At 38.1% G+C, this 21,875-nt stretch overlaps 1 protein-coding gene across 3 annotated transcripts; it reads left to right on the top strand.

Moving 5' to 3' along the window:
* The first annotated feature begins 5,279 nt into the window (after nt 1-5,279).
* LOC131791122 (uncharacterized) lies at nt 5,280-21,817 on the top strand. 3 transcript variants are annotated; one of them, XM_066173422.1, is made up of 9 exons: nt 5,280-5,344; nt 14,631-14,704; nt 15,103-15,139; nt 15,609-15,708; nt 15,868-16,063; nt 16,767-16,914; nt 17,635-17,710; nt 18,659-18,724; nt 18,880-21,817. In XM_066173422.1, the coding sequence occupies exons 1-9, from the start codon at nt 5,295-5,297 to the stop codon at nt 20,788-20,790; spliced, it is 2,658 nt and encodes an 885-aa protein (XP_066029519.1). In that variant the 5' UTR covers nt 5,280-5,294; the 3' UTR covers nt 20,791-21,817. The 3 variants fall into 3 exon arrangements, with proteins under 3 accessions (XP_066029519.1, XP_066029520.1, XP_058964419.2); XM_066173423.1 differs by lacking the exon at nt 5,280-5,344 and adding an exon at nt 11,289-11,406; XM_059108436.2 differs by lacking the exons at nt 5,280-5,344; nt 14,631-14,704 and adding an exon at nt 14,744-14,981.
* Nucleotides 21,818-21,875: the final 58 nt, after the last annotated feature.

Raw genomic sequence — 21,875 nt, 5'->3', positions numbered from 1 at the left:
AGTGCAAAATGTCTTAGCTGTAGATCAGCTTAATTTAACGATTGGCATCGCTCCTCATTCATATATTTATGCGACCTAGGGAGGTCTGGGAATAAAACACTGGTTATTGAAGCGAGGGCCAAATTGTTTTTTTGCAAGAACTAATTTATGTCTAAAACTCCAAAACAAGGAGAGCAAAAAAATTTTTTTCATTTGTGTGGCTTAAAAGCGGGGTGTCTCAACCGGACGGATGTGGTGTCGTAAAGGAGGTTGTTGTTTTTTTAGTAACTCACCAAAACAAGTAAAATTTTAATAAGGAAATCAAACGAGATTCTAGCGATGCGATTGATAAAATCGAACAGCAGCAAGCGCGGAAGGGTCAAGGGAAAAGCGAATGAGAAACGAAAAATGTTGTACTCCCCATTTTTATTACGCATTTCCCCGATTGTCAATACTGCCGGTTATTTGAGGCAGTGCTGGGTAGGGTTGTTAACAGAGAAGCCAGTGTGAGATAAAATAATTAGGAAAAATGACAAGACATCAAACACAAGGCGAAAAATCGTTTTTATTGTTACAATTTTTTGTATACGACCACACAGTTGTATCAGTAGGCTTCACACTGTTCCTCGATGAAATATACAAATTTTCCTATTATTACTCTGGCCTGTTACATTAAATAATCCTTGCAAACATAAAAAAAATATCCGGAATAGGTAAAGGAAGAGGAAAACTGATGAAGTATTTTAAACTCATACGTTGAATAAAGAAAGATGCTCATCCAGGGTCTAGAGCATGGGACAAAAAAATAACTTTGAGTTCCTTTCGAGAACTCAAACCTCAGAATCTCGGATTGTTTGTCCCAGTGAGGTACAGAGAAAGCGTTAATGAGCTGAACTTTTCTCTTTAATTAATTAATTCGGCCTTGCTGATACTATCGAAAGGCCTGAGTTCCCTTCAGCTCAGTGTGAAGTACTCCACACGACCGTGAGAGCTGATGGCCCATGATCATACTTGTTCCACGAACGTCTGGAAATGAATAACATCTTTCGTTACATATACAATTTCATAATATATATACACTAGCGTTCCATAATAGATGCTACGATCTGCAACAGTGCGTGAAGAGGGAAGCCTAACCTAACACTGTGTGGTTATAAACAAAATGAAATTAACCATGCAGGAACCCGTCTTGTTGTTGAGATTTGAACGGCTAGAGGATTTTTACTTCTGACAAAAAGAATATTTTCGAGCGTACAGGCTAAATCTTGCATTGAAGACTGGCTAAAATGCGTTACGGATGCAGTAGCTAAACAAATGTACAAAGCCGATTTGTAATAACATCGAAAGTACGAAATAGCATACGCTGAAAAAAAAAACTTGATTATGTCTGAAATCAGCATGTCAGCCTACCTGAGAATATTGCAGTATCAAAGTAGTCGTAAATTGTTGGGGCTCAGGCAGCTGAATAGGCGACTACAGATGGTAACTGGCAATCAGTGTTTCAATCGTGATGATGAATTTGAAATTTTACATTTGTTAATTCCGTACCAGGAAGTGAAATCGCGAACCAAATTAGGCAACCTAAACAAAAATATATCTGTATTACAATACAAGGTGGCTGCGGAATGGAAAGATTGTATCGATATTAGCCTCAAATTTCCTTAAGTTGACATTTTTCGAGTTTCAAAAGATTAAAACTTGAGAGCAAATATGCAATTACGTGTGTCGTTATATTTGTTTTTAAGAAAACAAAGCAACAGGAAAATTAAACTAGTTAGACGCAGTTTAATTTTCCTTGAACTCATAAATAGCAAACGTTAAGCGACGAGAAGGAGATGAGGAGAATGCACTGGTGACGTTTAGGACACTGGTGGATTTCAAATCACCATTCAAACCACACGAATCATTTTATTTCAACTTCCTGATGGAACGCCGTACAATTGTAATTAACATAATTTATCGTTAAATCGAATCAGTAGGAGACAATAACGACTGAGTCAGTGGAGGAATGCGAGTGGTTTCGACAAATAAAGAATACTAGCCCAAATCTAGGGCTTTAATTTAAAACTTGAGGGAAATTTAATGAAAGAAAGGCATCTGATATGGTATTTAGGGTAGAATCAGTAACGCTTAAAGGCGCCCACGTGGAGGCGTCAGTCAGACATCATTTACGTCTAAGGCTGGAAACCACATACTCAAGATGTGAAGTGACATAGACCGACATACAGTGAATTCGATTTCGACATAAAAGCTATTTGAAAAGCTGTGATTTATGTTAACACTCCTACATAATCTCTCAGTGTTTTATTAGGTGCCATTTCTTCTTTTATGAGATAGCGCAATACTTTCTTAATCGCTGACTGCACGCTTCATGATTTTTTTTAAGCAGTTATGCTAGGACAAGGGGTTTTTCCCTTGAGATCATGAAGGACATGAAGCAAATAAGGATATTTTTGCATCAAAATATATTTTGCTTTCTCCTCAATCTCAACGAATTGTAGATATAAAAAGGTGTCGTTTCGACCCACCAGACATCAAAATTCATGTGTTTCTATGGGCTAAATTGACAGCAAATCCGACGCACGAGAAATTGCAAATTTCTTGCCTAATTTCGGTGGTGAATCAAAAGACTAAAAATCTTCAACATTCTCAATCAAGTTCGCATTCGCATAATTGCTCCAGTGAAATGTACTCCATTTTTATGAGGGATTTCAGAGCTCGTTCTATGTATAACATTTTGAAAGTGGTAATTTGAAGCACACTTAATGTTACAATCTTTCATTCTACGGTGCTGTAAGCAATTCAAACCATAGAAGGCATCAGAAAACAAACCTTCTCCGCCGTTCCTTACAGAAAAATATTCAATACCTTATACGGATAGCATCAACTACGTGGCGCACGTTTACGACAAAACGAAGCAGGAAGCAAGAATCTTAATCGTGTCAGTCAAGGGAGGTGGCAGATGAATCACTCAACAAGGATCGCGATGTAGGCGCTGTCAGCCCGATATTAGGCGTGGTTTTATTGCTCAAGACGTTTAAAAGTTATCATTCATTTTCAGTGTAAATCCACTCGAGCTATGGCATGATGACGCAAATCATCAACTCGTAAAAGTATTATTGATCACTGATAACTTTAAGTGTTTGCAGAGATCGTGTGGCGGAAACTAAAACCTCAAAAAAAAAAAAAAAGGAAGAAAAGAATATAAAGGAACCGCCATGCAAATTTGCAAAAATCCCGACACAAATAGACGCAGCTCGATGAATTTTTTTCAGTGCGCCGAAAAGAGATTTATTAAACCTGTTTTGGTTTTTAAAAGAGAAGAGAGAACCATCGATGCTTTTTATAAACCGGTTTAAACGCCACTTTAAAAACATTATGCGCAAATACGGGAATACGGTTTTACAGAGCACACTCATGATCCAATACCAAAAGCCAAGGTATTTACCACACATGTAAAGCTTAATTTCCACGTCTATCGTGTGTAGAAAACAATCAACATTTTAAAAAATATTGCCTAACAATGTGATGCAGCGACGAGTAAAGGCAGGGACACAAAAGATTAAGTTACATGATTCTGATCGTCCTTATCTGTTAAACATAGCCTCTTGTGATGAATCAAGTTCTACTTATGAAGTCTGCACGACAGTGTTCCTATTACGCTTGGTAATACCACAGTGTACAAATAAAATGCTAGGAAATATTATGTCTGTTTTTTATTTAATATAGCCATGCGTGAAGGTCGTGTAGGAATGGACACGAAGTAAATTCACACCTCCTGGTCCGACCTGAAAGGGTCAACTAAGCCACTTATGAAATTACAGGCTTTGCATCTCATAGATATGCTTTATTCGGACGTGCTGAGACGATTAGCAGAAAAAAAACCCTTGCTTTGTTCGCAAGATTAAGTATTCAAGTCCTACTTGGCTAGAAAATAGAAAGGATTAAGTATTTAACTTCCGTTTGGCTAATAACTAGAAAGCTGTAGCTGTAATCGACGGTCAAATGTTAGCACAGGGAAAGTGGGTTTAACCTGGACTAATTTCACACACCAATCATTGCATATGCTGGAAATATTGGTATACTTTTGGAAAGCAAATACAAAAAGCTCAAGTGTTGATTAAAATGGTAGACAAACAATTTAAGAAAGTTCAATTTTTCATTTTATTATGGAAGCAGGACACCACAGTACAGATCACGATTTTGTGGTTGATACTTTTCACTGCCATACTCAGGAGCCAATGATTATTTATCACCTAGCCGGGGGTTTTCAGGTGGAACGGATCCTGCCCCCTCAATGACTGCCAATGAGGGGGTGGGATCATTAATCCTCCAACGCCCCTCCCCCCTAACCCCTCCCGCATGATAAATAATGACCGGTCCGGCATTTGCGCTCGATGCAACGTGCCTAGCGGTGAAACGTGGCGAACGTTAGGTTAAAATATTTCAGACACCTAAAAACGTTACAACGATCAAACCACCAAAAATTAGTAGAATATAAGTAAATCTTTAAGTGTCAGCCAACATCGGTAAACGAATTCTACCAAACAGTATTTCAGATCCGTCTGCCATCATCAAATGAACACGTCAGTTTGTCTGTTACAAAGAGTAAATGAATTAGTTAACTTTATTTGACACTAGCGGATGATATTGAGATTTTTAGATGTAGATTGTTCAAGCATGAGGTCTGATTCGACAAACACTGAAATTGGCATGTAAAAATTTTTAAATGAATCGAAAATTTTTCCTTAAAGTTCTTGCCAATATGTCGTCTGCTCAAAGTCCATTTTCGCCGCCTCCTTTCCCTCTCTTACTTATCGCTAAAGAAGTCGACCTTTGTGGCTGTCTAGGCAATAACTGAGTGAGCCTTATTAGATATGATGTTTAAGTGGACAGACCCGACATAGACCTCGACAATATTTATAACGACACGATCACATTCTATCGCAACTTGACTTAATTCTTCCCACGTGGCCCCTGTTTTAATATTTAAACCTTGCATTTTTGTACTAGAAATGCACGCGAAACACAGATAGTATTTTTTATATATTGAATACGGCATTGCATTCGTGGCAAAAATTTAGCGCCACTAAATTGGCTCTTTTGCACTGTTATACATGTCTAAGAAGCTTAATTATTCATTCCCAAAAGTTCAATTATCTTTAATTGTGACTAATCCTGGATCACTGCACAACTTTTTCATAAGTTATATTATAGAGGTGCCTCGATGTCCCGCCCATTAGGCATTTGTCCATGCTAATGTGTACCGCCCGATATTCCCTCTAAAACCAGTGAGTAGGAACGTAGACGGTCGCATGAGTGAGTCACTGTCACAGGAAGGCACTCAGCAGAATAACAAACACAGGTGAGGGCTTAACTCAGCTAAAAGCTTAAGACTCTTTATGCCCAACTAGTGCCGATTTGACGGTTTCTTAAAGATATTTTCTGTAAATATCTTGACAATATTCTTAGTTTTGGTATTGTAAGCAGCAGCTTTTTCGATTTAATCAGGCCATAAGAAGTATAAGGTAGAAAAAATCTAACTCTTGGCTATAAATTAGAGAGCATTTATAAGCTTTGAACTGTATTATTATTATTAACAATGCTCTCTCTCTCTCTCTCTCTCTCTCGTCCATTCACATGGAATTTGTCCTCTGCACTATTTAAATCATAATTGCTTCTATTAATGATTACAACAGTAATTACAAAATAATAGTGGTGAGCTTTATTTTTAGATACAGATCTTTTATCTTAGTTACTTCGCATAATCCACCGTTTTCCCCCATGCTATATATGAAAATCTCAGGGCCAGACGCATTCTATGGTCTTCAGATTGAATAAATCTCGAGATTTGTAAACGCTTTCTAAAACAGCTGATAATTGTTGAAAATAGACGGAATAAAAACACACTACTTTGTTCACGTATTTGTTCAAACCAGTATTGGGAAAACAATTTTGGTGTGTCTAAGAGAGTTTTATATTGGCATACCAAATGACTAATGGCGACCTTTACCGAAGGTGTAATTAACAAAGAACCTAGATGAGGCCTCAAATATTTCATTTAAAAAATGTGCCGTCAATTTTAATGGATTTCGTCGATCATATTTAGTGAAAAAAGAAACCCTTTTTACAATGGATGAATCGCGAAGTGGTTTTCTTTTTAACGAGAGGTACTTAACAAGGGGAATGTAATATTTTATCCGTGTATATATGGGCTTTGAAGCAACGATTCATGTCAATATTGATGTAGGGTGTTCTGCATGTCCGCCCATTTTTAGTGATGGTTAAAAAAAAAAAAAAAAGATTTACTGAAAAAATGCTCTCGGAGAAAAAATCTTAGGAGTCTGGCGAGAACCAAACCGTGCACGGATGAGACATTGATTTCTGAAAAGGGTCAAACATCTTATGTCAACGAAATGAATCTTTCCAAGTTCCAAATGAAAGGATCATGACTTTAATTAATCCTTTTACTGTTGAGGCTTTGACGAAATACCTGATGACCCACATGTCCAAAAATTTTTTTCAAACTTTACCTTGGTTGTAGTAAAAGCGTTCGGTTTTGATAATTTACAAGACAGAAAAAAGCGGATAAAAATTACTTCAGTGATTGCGCTGATATACCATAAGGCCTTTCAAGACATCCGTGTCTCGGAAATGACTTTGACACTACTATAACTGGATTTCCTGAGCTAAATGACAAAAACGATGAATGAAAAACATTCAGTCGATGAGTCAAGAATATGGCAGTTTGATAGAAGCGTGATACAGAAACACAGAAACAACACTGCTAAGATTTACATCTCTCCATATTTCATAGATGAGCTGATCGGAAAGGCGCTTAAATAATTTTTTTAGAGATGCCGTTTTGTAATGAATCGCCATTAATGTCCCAGGACTAAATATAGCGACCTCAAGGTTTCAAAGTAACAGAAATACCTATTGCTAATTATTTTTCTTATTAAACTGATAGTTTAGCACCGGAGGTATCGTATAAACTAAAAGTTTTAATTTAGATGTAAGAATCTCTCCAAAAACCAAAATTTCAACCATTTCTTAATTAAATTTACCCCACCGAGTGCAAATGCGTGGAAGTTCAAACGCGCCTCAAACCCATACTGTTGATTTGTTTAAAAAACTGTCACGTTCTAGAAGCTCGTTTGCTTTGTGAAACCTAAGAAATCGGAAGTATTAAAATATGGCTACTCATGGGAAAAGCGGCAACTACAGTTGTCAAAGGGCTAGAAATGCAATTCCAGCACTTTTGGGGAGCAAGGCAGTATTTTTAACTGAATTTTAATCGAGGCAAAAGTTCACAGATTTTAAGGTTTCGGTATGTCTATTGGCATTTCGAGCCACGTGTGAAAATGGCATCATAGGGTTTAAGAACCTAAAATGTCTTCGTTTCAAAGAGAAATATACCCCGTAAAACTGAAGGGGGAAACGAAGTTAATAACAGGCAATAACAGTAGCAAGTCGAGAGCCGTTTTAAATATGGCCAAACTTGTGTATTAAGAACTTGCTGCATTATCAAAGTTACTAATCCCACTTTCTTGAAACAAGGAACTAAAATCAGTAAAAAAATTAGGAGGCTTAACCTGACAGTAAACAAACTTAGTCATAATCCAGTATAATGCCTTCTATTATCCAACACGTAACAACTCGGACAAGGAAACCTTAGAAGGAAATTCTAAAAGGAAAAACTTACAAAATATTTACTTTATTGATGCACATGCAAGCAGTAGCTACGGTATGGTCGGTAAATAAGACGCGATGTCTCCTCGTTGACTCGAGGGTCTCTTCATCCAACACGCCGCTCAAAACAATTAAAGCGCAAAGTATTCCACCACAGACATTTTTATTATTTTCATGTTGTCTAGTGACGCATAACAACGACCGACATCAGAGTATCGTTATATTATCACTTGGTAAACCGCACGTGTAATCCAAATATTGACAGACATCAGTTCCGTGTTGTAGTTTAATTTGCATTTATCTGCCTCCCAATTATCAAGAATAATTTATTCAAAGGCAAACGCTGAATTCAACAAGATAATTAAATTTTGGTCGTTGTGGCCATATTGGCAATTTACAGCAGAGCTCAGGGTGCTAAAGACCGTTCCGGTTCAAGCATCTATGTAAGAATGGGAAGACACAACGCTCGGGCAGGCAGTGCGCTAAACTTCGGGTTGAGACATCCGGGTTCAATCTATTACCGGGTCAAAGTACTGTGTTCTTCTGCGAGGAAGTTAACTCTAACAGTGCCCCTCTCTCCCTACGAGTATAGATGGGTATTGGCAAACTGTTAGAGAAATTTGAGGAAATATTAGGGGAGAGAGTGTAACCTTGGATAGACTAGTATCTCGTAAAGAAGAAGTGGCGATGTTCGCAGTAGCTTCGTGCTAAAATGGGTGAACAGAGACAAAAATTCAGCAATAATCAAGGAGCCACTAAGCTTTTGAGACCTCAAATAATCATATATACATGAATTAACCACTTTATCTGAATCGTAAAGAACCGTTTTCCCGGGAATGATCCAAAGAGGAAGCTCTCCCACGCAACACTCTTACAAGTGGCTCTGTTTCCGGTTAGAAATGCATGTGAACGTTTTAAGCTTACAGCTTTTTGATAAAAACGATCAAGTAATACTAAAAAAAACTGGATAATAAATGGCCGAACAATCTCAGGCAATGTTCAGGCTTTCCTTTTACCTCGTCCACAAACTCTGTACTTGAAAAATATCTCAAGTAGGAAAATATCAGTCACAGCTAAGTACTTCTTCCGCTTCCCGCACAGGAACTTGAATTTATATCACGGACATTACGTTAAGCTTGGAGATTCTTGAAGAATTTAGCCGTAATTTTCAAGTTTGCTGTTTTCCATCCGCGTAATCTTTCCTAGTTTATCTCTACTGTACTGGTACTTTGTTGTCCTCCGATGTTTATAATACTTTGCTTCCTCTATCGCGGAAGTGGGGGGCCTTCTTCTTAACATTTTAGGTGGGATGGTATGTGCCCCCGATTCTCTAGAACCAGACCCGTTTTCACATCTAACATCGGTGTTCAACCTAAACAGGGGTAAAATCGTGGAAAAAATATCGGTACGGCGTTCGTCCTCTGATGTTTCAAAGTGGGTATTATCTCGTATCGGCTAAATGACTAGATGTTACGTTGTTGATTTTTGGTAACCACGATCTTATAGTGTTTTTTCCGTGTTTTATTTTGCTTCACGGGTAACCTTTTTTTATTTGGATGACTACGATCAAAAGATTGATACTTGTTTTATCGAAAGTGATAGTGATGGTCGGTTTAGATTGCTGCAAAGCCTAATTAACTCGGACTGACGTCAAACGATACAAATTGTCACACATATCATAAGTTGTTTGGCATTGCCGAACGATAGTGATGAAAATAATTAGAGCGATGACTGGTGCCAAAACTGAGGTGGATTGATTCATTACCTTATATGGCAATGATCTGCGATATACGAAAGTGAAACTTGTAGATCGAGCAAATTTCCGCAAAGAGTTTGACCAGGAATATAACATTTATTTGCTAGTATTTCAGTTCTACTAGCCTAGGTCATTTTAGAATAGCATGCATTTACAAAACAGCTATAGCAATGAGGGAACCACGATTAAGTTGCATGTGAACGATTCCTTTGGGAAAGAACTTTCTTCTTACTGAAAATTTTCAAAATTATTTTAAAATTCAAGACAGTTAAACATATCTTGATCTCGTTCGACTACTTTTTTATCTTCCAAAGCCAAATATTTGAACGATGTTCCAAGAACATTGCGAGCACAGAGCACATGCAAGATCAATCAACAAGCATCTTAGCGCCTTTCAGTGATCTTTCGTAATTTACAGTTACCATACTGTTGTATTACTGTTGACGGAATATTTATGTCGGTGCATCATTCAGCTCTTAGTGCAAAGAATTTTCACTCAACTTGAAACCAAATTTAAAATGAACCAAGGTCTGTACGAAAAAAAAATGTCCCTTAAGACACCATTTGCTTATTTCAAACCAACTATGAAGCTCAAATTTCCACCTAAGAAACTTAGTGGAAAAAATGGAATGGATTATTTCAAAGTTGTTTACATAATTATTTTCTGATACACCATTCCTCCAAATGAGGTGACGACGTCGCAATTTTATTCAAGTCAAGGTTTCATTTTAAAGAAATCAAACTGTTAGATTTTGTTTCATCACGCCCCATTATTTCCCCTTCTAAATCCTTCCCCTTCTGAATGCGATCTTCGCTTCGCTAAGTAAGTGATCCATATACTTTTGCAAAGAAACTTCTGTTGATTCAAAGACCTTTTATGCTTAATTTAGAAACTGGCATAACAAGCTCATGATGACTTAGTGTTGGAAGTAAATCTTTTGGTTACGTAATACATCTTTTTATTACAGTAACCAATGGTCAAAGTTCAAACCATTGCTTCCTTTAGTGCTGAAACGGAACAAGTGATATGCCAAGAACTTGTTTCAGCAACCACATTTTAAATCATAAATAGAAGTTAAACATCTTGAAATTATATACTCCACCGACGACAGCAAGTGATCACTCCCCTGGAATGCTTCGTTTCAATTTCGCGATCCCGTTTTGATGATTTTTATAGGTGGCAGTTTTCAATCTTATTCGCCAACGAATACCAAAATTTCCTCTTACTATTATCTACTCGAAACCGAAAGGAGCAGCCTTTTTCTATAAAAGGAAGTGTTAAGTAAGCATATGTTACGATTGCTGTTCGTAATAATATTGAAAGTCAAGTTTCAGACGCCTCTACATCTTTTCCGCAAAGCCTCGATATTTGCGGAAATTCGCTCAAATAACTTCCGTAAAATCGCCATTCTGCATAATCGCTTTGGGATTAAAAATCTTTTGCTGCAGTAGCACAATCAAGGCATCGTGTCAACAGGAACATTTACTTAAACATAATCTACTGTGACATCACCAGACTTAAACGCGGTTGGTAACTCGACCCACGACCTCGAATATTCCCCCAACTGATCACACAGATGATTAACATGCACCCTGACATCAAATTTTAGGTTGTAAAGGTTTAATTGACTCTCAAAAGTAAAACAGAATTAAATCGTGTCGACGACAGGAAGATTTAAAGTGAATGATGGAAGGGCACAGGGTTGACTTTACCCGCACTGAGAGTGTAAACCAGTTGCATATGAAATTACATGTGTAACATGTCATGCCACGTGCCGCCATTAAAGTGGCTAAAATTGAATGGGTATTAATACTGACTTATGTAGCCACTCGTGGTGTGATTTGTTTCACTTCCGCGTCACGCCCGCGTGGTGTCACGTGACCATATAGCATAAAATAGATGGTGCTTCCAAAGCACATCACTTCTGAGGCCAAATCCGCTTTCAGGAACGAGGTCGGAGAAATTTTGTGACAGAAAGGTAAGCCGTTTCTGCAAAAAATTATTACTGAGGTGAAAATATCGCTTTTAGGAAACAATTCGATTTATAAATGCCATTCAAAGGTTTTAGCTTGATCGAGTAACAATCAGCTCACGCATGTTTTCCTGTTTCCAAATGGCTTCTAAATTAGAGAATTCTTGTATAATATTAATCAGCGACCTCACGAAAATGTTATAAATTTAAAAATATATCTTTGAATATCGAACAGTCAATAAACTTGAGCAGGTTTTTTCGTTTCGCACTTAGCGCAACATGTCGTTGCGTGAGGGAGGATATGTTACTCCGTTTGAAATATTTCTGCAACATGGCTGGGAATTTTTGTTGCAAGCTGTCCGCGCAAATCAGCGAGGTGCTAATAAACTATGATTGAAAATGGAGAAAGTTTGCACCGATTGTAAACGAATATCAAGATCCAATTCCTCAAAATGGATATACAACCGTGCCGTTGGCTTTCATCGAGACTTAAACGCCAATCTCACGTTAGGTTAATTCTTGATATTTAGAATATTAACAAAAAGTGGAAGTCAGTTTAGAAACCTATAGAAGGATTTATATACAAAGCATTGTTTAAATAGCCTTCCGTCTTCAAATCAGGAAATGCTCGATAATATTCGCCTTTGCCTCAAACAAGACATAAAAAGAAGATAGAAAATAGAGAATTATTTATTTATCACGGGAATCGTATACAACTGAAACGAGGAGACAACAGGTCAGTGTTTGCAAAACGACAGAATAAACCGTTCTCGGACTGAGTTAATCTTTCAGGCTAAAACAATCTCTAGAAAATCATAGGATGGTCAGTTTATTTTGTGAAGATACATCAAAGTGCGAAATGTGATTTGATCTCTTCAAATGGTGTGGATAGACTCCGAAACATGTCAGAAGTAAAGAATGCGTAATCAAGTTCGTCGAGTAACACAATGCAAAGTCTTGTGCAGGAACATTTAAGGCCCCTACTTTTCTACAAGAACAAAAACAGAAGGAAAAACCAGCGGAAGAATGTGTATTCAAGACTCATTTGACAAAAATTAATCACAAGCTTCGAAAAATGTAGCACATGTAAATTGTCTAATCGTGTATATATTTAACTCCACAATGAAGGTCATTTGATCGAAATGACAGACATGCTAGAGGCTAGATACTAAATTCGGTCAAGAACAATTGTATATGAACATTCGGGGCAAAGGCGATTTTCGTGCGGGCAAACGATATCACAAACATTTAAACAATGCGGCTTAACAAGCCAGGTTGGTTTCGGTACGCCCATTGTATCTTGAAGCGAATTTGTCAGTTCTGGATATGACTCTCAAACGTAAATTGTTAGAATTTTTTTGTGTTCTAAGCGATTTTAATCCTCGATCGTTGTGAAGAATTGTAACACTATTTAATTTCACTTCCGCCATGCCAGGTAAGCATGCTTTAATCGCGTGACTGCATGTTCAAGGCTTGATGTACTGTCAGAAAGGACTTGGGCTGTGGTGTACTTTATTGGATCACGAAGATTATGATTCGAATGTCGAGCTTTATTAAAAAATTCCGCGCGTCTGTTTTAAAAAGGCTGGTACTGCATAGGCCTTTGCAATTTCTAATACAGACTTGAAAAATTGGCTTACGCTGAATTATTAAAAGGAGAATTTTAAGCATTTGTCTCAAGCATTGAGCAAAGAGATCATGCTTAATTCTCAATCAGGCTTAAAACTTGCTCAGTTCGTTTCAATCGCAGCTGGTTGCCTAATCACCTGAGAATTTAAAACAAAGAGTTCGTGGTCAAAGACGTCATAAGCTAACTCAGTCCATATTTGGTAAGCGTTCTGCATTTCTCTGGCATTATAAATCACGGATGTCACAAGTATGGTTTTTGTTTCGTTAAGCTGTCGAAGACAGCTCTCATGAAAAGGGAACACGTAGAGGAAGAACTTTAAAACGAAAATGTTTTTGAAGGAAAAAAAGGAAAAGGGATTCGATTCTCTTGTAATTCTCAGGTAAACTCTCGAATGATATAGCTTTGACAGGATTCGCATAATCCGAACTGGGACGGTAGCAAGCATTTATAAAACGAGTTAGCTTTACGTGCCTAAAGCCGAGTGCTGAGCTAATTGGATGTCACATGTAATGGCAGGTATAGACTGGCAGGCGATCATCGAAAAATATATATAAACAAAATGAAATTTAAGATCTGCAGAGGTCGTAAAAAGACCGTGAGGAATGCGAAATTTTTACCCCTCAAGCGGTCTTTTCCAGGCGAGATAAAAGAGAGCTCGTCTACCATGTCCATAAGAGTAAGGGCTCTCTACGGCTAGAGAGGGCCATCTGGTTAATTCATTCAGCGCAAATGTCGTGTAGTCCTGCATAGGGCTTTCCCATCACTTACTATGGAGGATAAATACAAAGAAATTCTTCACCTTCAAAATAAATTTAAAGGCGATTATAAATACATGGGATAACTTTATAAATGGGTTTTTCCCCGATTACTTTAATTTCTGAAACATCTTCATGTCGTGATGTTCTGCAAATAGCTCTCCAGTTTCTTTAAATTAGGAATTTAGTTTGAGCAGCTTTTGAATTATTCTTTTCATCAACCTCTTTTGGTTAAAAAAGTGAGCGAGGATAACAAAAAAACAATGATGATATGCCAAATTACAGTGTAACGTAATCTTTCCAGTATGTCACAAGGACGTAACTTATGCTCACCCGCCACTTTGAGTACGTGACGCCAGAGTATCGACAAATTAAAAAACGATTGTAATTTACTTAGTTCTATCAAAGCCGCTACTTCATCACACTTGTGTCTAGCGGGAAGGAATGTTTTTTCATATATTCTCACGCAACGAAGAGAAGTTCATTAACACTCTTATAAAGCACACGCTGTCATTGACTTGTCAGGTGTGCCACAGACGTGGCACTAAAAAAATCTCTTCATTTTTGGCAATCGTACCACAGTCAATCCATCTTTCTTTCGAAGAGAATTTCCTGAAAACCTGTACGATATTTTAAATTCACCGAGGTGGAGGTGGAGGTGGAGGTTCTATAGTCCTGCAATTCTTCTAATTTAAGGAGGCTAAGGGAGTTAAAGTTATTGAAGTTGTTCAGTGTAAAGAAGTAGTTTATGAATAATCAAAAGAACATCATGATGATACAAAATCTTACCATAGAATTTCGAGCTAAGATTCTAAAAAGACATTTAGTATTGCCTTTTTACGCAGATCTGTACGATTTTCTAATTTTCCTGTGGAAAGCCAAGTTCAGTTGAAAATTACCACAATGTCTTTGGAAAGCGGTATGTTAATTACAAACGTTTAGTTTGCGTCATCTGATTTTTGTTTTTGTTGTTGTTGTTGTTGCTGTTTTCGCTTTTCGCTACACTTGGTTTTTCTTCCCTTTTTCTTTATCCTGTGTTTCTTTGTCTTGTGTTTCTTGTTTTGCTTTCTCTTACTTTCTCTTTAGTTATTCAATAACCTTTTTCACTGGTAAGATCTGAATGTTGATCCCCCGAGCTAGTATCATACCACTCTCTTTATCAGCTATTCGCAAGAGAATATAAACTCTTGCTATAGGTGAGAAATTATTCTTCATATCCATGAAAATGATCTTTTATCTCGCTACTTGTTGAGAATTTACCCACAGATCATTCCACTTAGTCAGAAGGTTAACAGCTGAATCTCTTTTTACTTTCAGCCTGTATCGGTCTCACAGACATGTCTGGAAATGAAGGGTATGCTTTTTCTCATAGTGCGATAGATTTTAAGATTTAAAGATTCTGTCTTAGTCTACACATGACGCTTTTGCCATTGCTGATCTTGGCAGCATTCCCAACGCTTATCACATGCGAACCTACTGCATAGCTTAACCTATCATAGAGTTCTCTTTAATTGTCGTAATTCAGTTGATAGAGAATCAAACATCAAATGGCAAGTTCTGAGGTTCTAATCCTTGTGGTAGACTTGGATCTTTTCTTTGTGCAACAGTTGTGACAAATATCCTCATAACATGACTCATAAATTCAGAAAGGAAACAGTCTCCCCACAAACATTTTTGTGTGCCAATTATGGCTTGACTTTTTATCTCTCGACTCTTTTCTCCCTTAATTCCTCTTTTATTCCCTCAAACCACCTTTTTTTACCAGTACAACCAAGCAACCTCCTAGGTGTGGAACAACGGACTTATTTCATTTTGCATTCCAGGAGTTTTTCTGAAGAAATGTCGTCTAGAAGTGCTGGGTCCATTTCTTTTGACGATCCATTGGATAAAGTCAAACGTTTCGTCATTGAAAAAGGACTTATGGTGAGATTTCTCAGTTTCGCTCTTAAGGAATTACTTCATTATATTTTGCAGCTTTCAAAATGCATACCGGCGCGCAATGGGCCGGTCTTAGTAAGGTCAACCGTGGCTGCTGTTTATTTGATTCCTGAGAAAATATTTTCTACGTGATTAAATTTTTAGCTCGAGGACTGTTTTCAAGATTATGATCCACTGAGAAAAGGACACGTCACAGCCGGAGATTTTAAGGAAGCTCTAAAAAAGTCATTTGGAGGACTTCTCACGGAAGAGCAAGTAGAAGAGATGCAGACCCGGTATCGCATGGTTGATAATCTGGATTGCTACGACTGGCCAAAGTTTCTTCATGATATTGAAAAAGGTAAGGAAGATGGTTTTTTTTTTAGCTGATAAAATTTGCGTATAAGTATAAAATTATATGTAAGTAAGAATCGCAGTTAGTGAATTTTTTAATTTAAGGGCACAATCGATGTTTAAAAGCTTTTTTTCCACTGATGATCTCTCAGAATCGTGAATTGAAAAACGCGCAGCGAGCAGCAGTCAAGGCGATTTTCATTTATTAGATACTGAAAATGGTCACTTTCTCACAATTGAGAACGTCCCGGGTTCACAATTGAAACCATTTTTAACGGTTTGAGAAATGCTCATTGATTTCTTTCGATGGCCCTTTACAACGAGCAGTTGGCTGTATACAGAGCACAGCCACGGAGCTGAACTCGGGGCAACCGAAAACAAGTTCAGTGAATAGCAGGCACTAGGGCTTGAACTCAGGCCACAAGATCACGAGACCAGCGCCCTAACTATTCGGCTACACTGCCTTTATTTTGTCCATGGAGTCCATTTAATAACGTTCAAAAATATGTACGGAATAGACGATCATTATCGTATCAATGCCAGTACGCACCTACCCCTTCCCCAGACTAATTTGTAATCAGTTGACTGTTATTGGCTTAGGGGAGGTGTAAGTACACAGTTGTTCAGCTACTGACACTGATTCCTTTGTCATGAAACTTTAACTTATTTATAGCGAGTTTACGACACTGAAATCCTGTTTTACTTTCTAGATTCAAATCAAACCTCTCCCAAGCCTCATCATAAACCCACGCGGCTTCAAAAGGAAGCTGTGCTGAAGAAAGTTGCCGCTCAGCGGATGAAAGGCAAACAGGATATTACAGATTTACTGGCTCAAGCCTCTCTTCATGATTCCAATGGGTATCTTATGCTTTCTTTTTCTTTTATAGCAAGTTGAGAGGGAAAAAGTAATGTTAAAACCTAGAGAGAACTCACCCAATCCGTGATAAAAAGCGTTGATTTCTTAAACCAGCGCGAGACGGCTGTATACCACAATACGATTTTACGCTCAAGCTTAGCTTTGTCTAGTCTCCTTTTGTTAGCCTGATTTCAAAGGTGCGAGAGCGAGTGCAGAAGGGTAGAACTCTAGAACTCTTTTTTGTCAATAAATCTTCAAAATATCAACAAGATCATCGGTAGTGCATGAACAGTAAACCCTAGAATATGTCATTTTAACTTTCGTCAGCGTAACTATTTTCATGTTCAAATGCAGAGCGTACAAAAGATGAAGGGGTTTCAGCAAAACACGAGCAGTTCGTGCCGAGAACAAAAGAGACTGACTTACTGTTACATAGTTTTAGGTAGTACTCATGAGTACCACCTAAACTAAATATTGAGGAGTATCGTGCCGTTTTTCGAAGTGGTATATTGAAAGTGCGGTGAAATCCGTCAAACTAGGATGCAAATACTTCCTGATACTTAAAAGGAAAGTACGATCAACAGTCTTACATCAACCGTTTTTTGAAACTCACATAAAAATTAGAGAAAAATGACAAAAAATGAGTCCTATAAACGAGAGAAGGATCCATTTAAGTGTTCTGTCCTGGACAAGTATATAATCTCTATTTTCCTTTTTACAAGGAATGAGAAAATTGGCCAAAAAGAGGAAGAAGTTCTTCAGTTTCTTAAGGGGATTGCCGACAGAGAGGATTTGGAGGTAAGATCATTAACATATTCAATAGCTGCTTGTGGGTAGTGCTGAATACAGGGTTTCTTTTCTCAGTTTGGCTAAATAAAGAAACAGTACAGACGAGTCATTTGCGAAAAATAATACATGCCCAATAACACTTTTCTTTTTTTAAAATTTTTTCACCTAAACATACCTTGAGAGACCTTAATGTCTTTGTGAAATAAAATCGTTGTTTACTATGCTGATTCATTTCCGTTTTACGATTTTTTTGTTTGGTTGACCTCGATAACGTTGACCGTTCACGAGCTCACCCTAAATTTGATACAGGTGAGCGTGATTGAAACATAGTATCACTGATAATTGAGATTCTAAGACTCCATCCTCTTTGAACCAAAACATCGACACCAGCACTGTAATATGCTTTGTCTGGTTAACAAGTGCTCTTCAACAAGAGATTAGGTTTAGCTATTTCACCTTTCAAGGACACTCAACTCTGTAAATCACTTCCGGTCCTTCTGCCTCGTGCCCAGTTAAGAGGAAAAGCTTAGTTTGAAGCTCCTTTATACTTAGAAGAACTGAATAAATGATTCATAAACATGGATGAGTCAATGGATGAGTCAATTGTCTACGAAGTCGATTTTTCCAGAGCCTTACGTTTGGGGGTGAACCTCCCGCAGGCATGGTTACTCAGCTCTATCCCTGACATCCTGTAATGAGCAGAATTGGTGCACAACATAAATTAAACGAGTGGTAATCCACAGATTCATGACTATTGGGTGCTGTTAAAATACTGAAAGGCTAATGCAGAGTGAACCATCAAGTTAGAAAATCAAAGTGATTCACTGCGGTTTTATAGTTTTCCTGAGAAAAGAAACCTCTCCGGCTTGAACACGATCAGAAAAGCTATCACATAGAAAAAAAAAAACGAGGAACAAAATCTTGGCCTTTTCTCAGCCTTTTTATGTTTCACCCCAGGTGATTGTTGCTGTCTACGGAGGCGAGACGAGTTTTAAGTGGCAAGAGTTTCTGAAGGATCTCCAGGTAAATATAACTTTAATATAATTTTAAAATTCGCAGAGGAACCTAAAACTTTTGTTCATGTTATCCGAACGTTTTATCAAAGATAGCAAAAAAAAATAATCAGGAATTGAATGTCTCACATTAATTTCGAAAATAATGTCTTTTTAATCGAACAGAAAGTGGAAGATTGTCATAAAAAAGCAAGACCGGCTTCAAGACGAAACAAGGTTTCACCGCAGTCGAATGGATTTACCATCGATATCCCAGATGAAAAAATACTGAAGACCCAAAAAGAGCGCCTATCCTTTCGTCAAACTCGCAAGCGATTTTCCATTTCCTATGAAACACTAGTTTGGATTGTTTTTGTGATTTCAACAGCCCTGTGTGTGATTGATCGCTTTGCGCTCAGAGGGGATATGATTTTAGGAAGAAGTGGAAAGTTTCCGAAGAGGCTTTGGGGAACTCACCTGGGAGAGACCACTACTAACGTTGTGTGGGCCATCACCGCAAGACTGATCATTACTTCTCAAAACTTAATGTTCTACACGATGATGAGTTGCCTCCCGAACTTAATCTGCGAGATCGCTCCAAACTGGATCACGATAGACGGAATCCGTAATGTTCATACAAGAATTCATACTTTTGCTGGAATTTTCCTTTTAGCGATACCTTCCCTGGCTCATGTTCTTATCATTTTTCTTCCGCCCCTGATCGATGGCACTCAACTGAAGTATTATCCACCAAGTACCTTCAACTACAGCGAATATCCTGATCACTTAAACTGGACGAAGTTCTGGGATCCTGCAGCAGTTCAAGGCTGGATTTTTAACGATCACAAGGGAGTTCATCTAACGTCGGACGAGATTTATCGATTCATGCTCGTTATCGTCATATTCTGCTTATTTGTCCCCCTTAGTAGATCGAATTATGCCAATAAAAGAAGCTATTCATTGGCAATGGCCTTGCACGTTTTTGCCGGGATCTGGTACGCCATTGACAACATCCGAAAGATCACCCATGGTCTGTCGCAAGTGGCTAATCTTCCCATTTTAGTTCTCTGGTGCATTGACAAAATTCTCTCTATTTTGTGCTATCGGCGCAACTGCGGCCACATTGTGAGAAGGGAAGTCCTTGGAGACAACGAATACGTAATAATGTACGTAAAACTGGACAGTGAAGTTAAACACGCTGTTGGTGATGTTTACTATCTTCTTCACACAAGAAAAGAAAACGCCGGAATGCTACCACAACGGTCTCATCCCTTCACAACTTTTGCAAATATGTCACAAGATTCAACTTGGGACATTGGTTTGGTGATATCAGTAATTGAGGATGACCAGCAGATGTGCCTCCCTTGGACAAAGTGGCTTGCTACCAACGACGAGAACATCACCCTCCATACATGGGGACCCTATCGGTCATCTGTTTGGAAGCTTTATGAACAGATAATTGATGCATCAGATAGAAGTTCGCCTTCACATTTCGTTTTGTTCGCGACTGGATCTGGTTGTGGCTACATCTTAGATGTCCTCAGTTGTTTGGCCAACACATATGAACCGTCACAGCATAAAAGCCAAACTAGTAAACAGATCAAAATCGACATTTTCTACTCAGTCAGATGTAGGGCATTTTACGAATTCCTGCGGGGACCCATCGAAGACCTCCTGCGGAAGATCAAAGAAAAAGACGTTGCTACTATAACGTTTCAATTTTATGTCACTGGTTCAGAAGTGGGAGATGTCGCAGATGACACAACGGAATCGCCAATTCAACTCATCCATGGCCGAATTAACTTCGAGAAAGCTTTGAAGGCTGCCAACAAGAGGTCCCGTTGTTACTTTATCGGAAGGCCTGCGATAGCCGAAGAGGTTTTAGGAATATGCCAAAAGAAAGGAATACAGCTTGTTAAAGATTACACAAACGGGCGTGGAAACCAAGAAGACCGTCGTTTACTTATAAAATACCTTAGGATAAGTTTTTGGGTAATATTTGTCACAACCGCCGTTTGCGTTGCCATAAGTCTTGTGATTGATGTCAAATCAATCAAACACTCACTGGAAATCTTAGCAATGAATAGGACAAATTAGTTGGTCCGTGTATTAGTTAGTTTTACAAACCAGTTACGTCGTTAGTTTTTCATCTTCTAAAGGGAACAGTCGCCATTTATCGCCGAGGGTTGAGGGGGAGGGGGGAGGGGGAGGGGCTGAGGATTTTGATTGTGTCCAGCATTCTATAATCACTTGATTTTCATGAGAAAATTTACCTGCTCCTCCCATAGGCTCTGTGATATTCTCATGATCCTCCTTCACTGACAGTCGATTTTGTTAAGTCCCACCTCTATACTCTGTGGGTGACGATTCCCCCCCCCCCCCATGTTCCCCCTGAAAACAATGGGATGCCCCCTGAAAAATCCTCCAACCCCCCCTTCCTTCCCATCCCCCAGGTAATAAATAATGACAGGTTCCTCACGAGAGGCTCTTTAGGCCATTCTGCTGAGAATTAACGATAAAACCATGAAAATCAAGGTACTTGTCTTGAAAGACTGGTTTAAAAAAATGAAACAGTTAAATATTACAGGTCATTACAAAGTAACATTTCAAAATTTACCCTTAATGTCAAAAACAATTGTGATAAGGAGATTTACGTCAACTATGGAACCCACTTTAGGTCGACTTATTCCTGAAATATGAAGCATAAAACATCGCTAACTGTTTACACGTATCCTTTACAAAAAATTTTACCTTTGAATGTTTTTTAATGTTATATCGGGAGCAATTCCGATTCTTTTATGCTATTTTTGCTAGGCCGAGTCACAATGCATCCAACGGTAGAATTCAAATTTTCATTTTTTACAAAATATTTATCGTGCGCTAGCTTATGTTTTTTCTTCTACTATTAGAACGACGTCACTCTTAAGAAGTGTTACATGAGGTAGTACTAAATTAACTTAACATTTTCAAGAGCGAACAGATCCCTCTTTAAATAAGATCCACTTTCCCTAAAATTGTCAGTTTTATGACTGATTTCTGATTGTTCAAAGATTTTCAGAAAATCTTGACTAGTGATAAAAGTTGGGAGCTTTCTTCAAATAAAATATTCTACTTTGAAATTGAACAGTGTGTCGAAGAGAGTGATGTACCCGCCGATAAGTTAACTCTTTAACTCTCATGAG

The sequence above is a fragment of the Pocillopora verrucosa genome, chromosome 10 (genome assembly GCF_036669915.1).
Source record: "Pocillopora verrucosa isolate sample1 chromosome 10, ASM3666991v2, whole genome shotgun sequence".
Taxonomy (NCBI): Eukaryota; Metazoa; Cnidaria; class Anthozoa; order Scleractinia; family Pocilloporidae; genus Pocillopora; species Pocillopora verrucosa.
The sequence above is the reverse complement of the archived record's forward strand: the minus strand, read 5'-3'. Positions and strand labels throughout refer to the sequence as shown.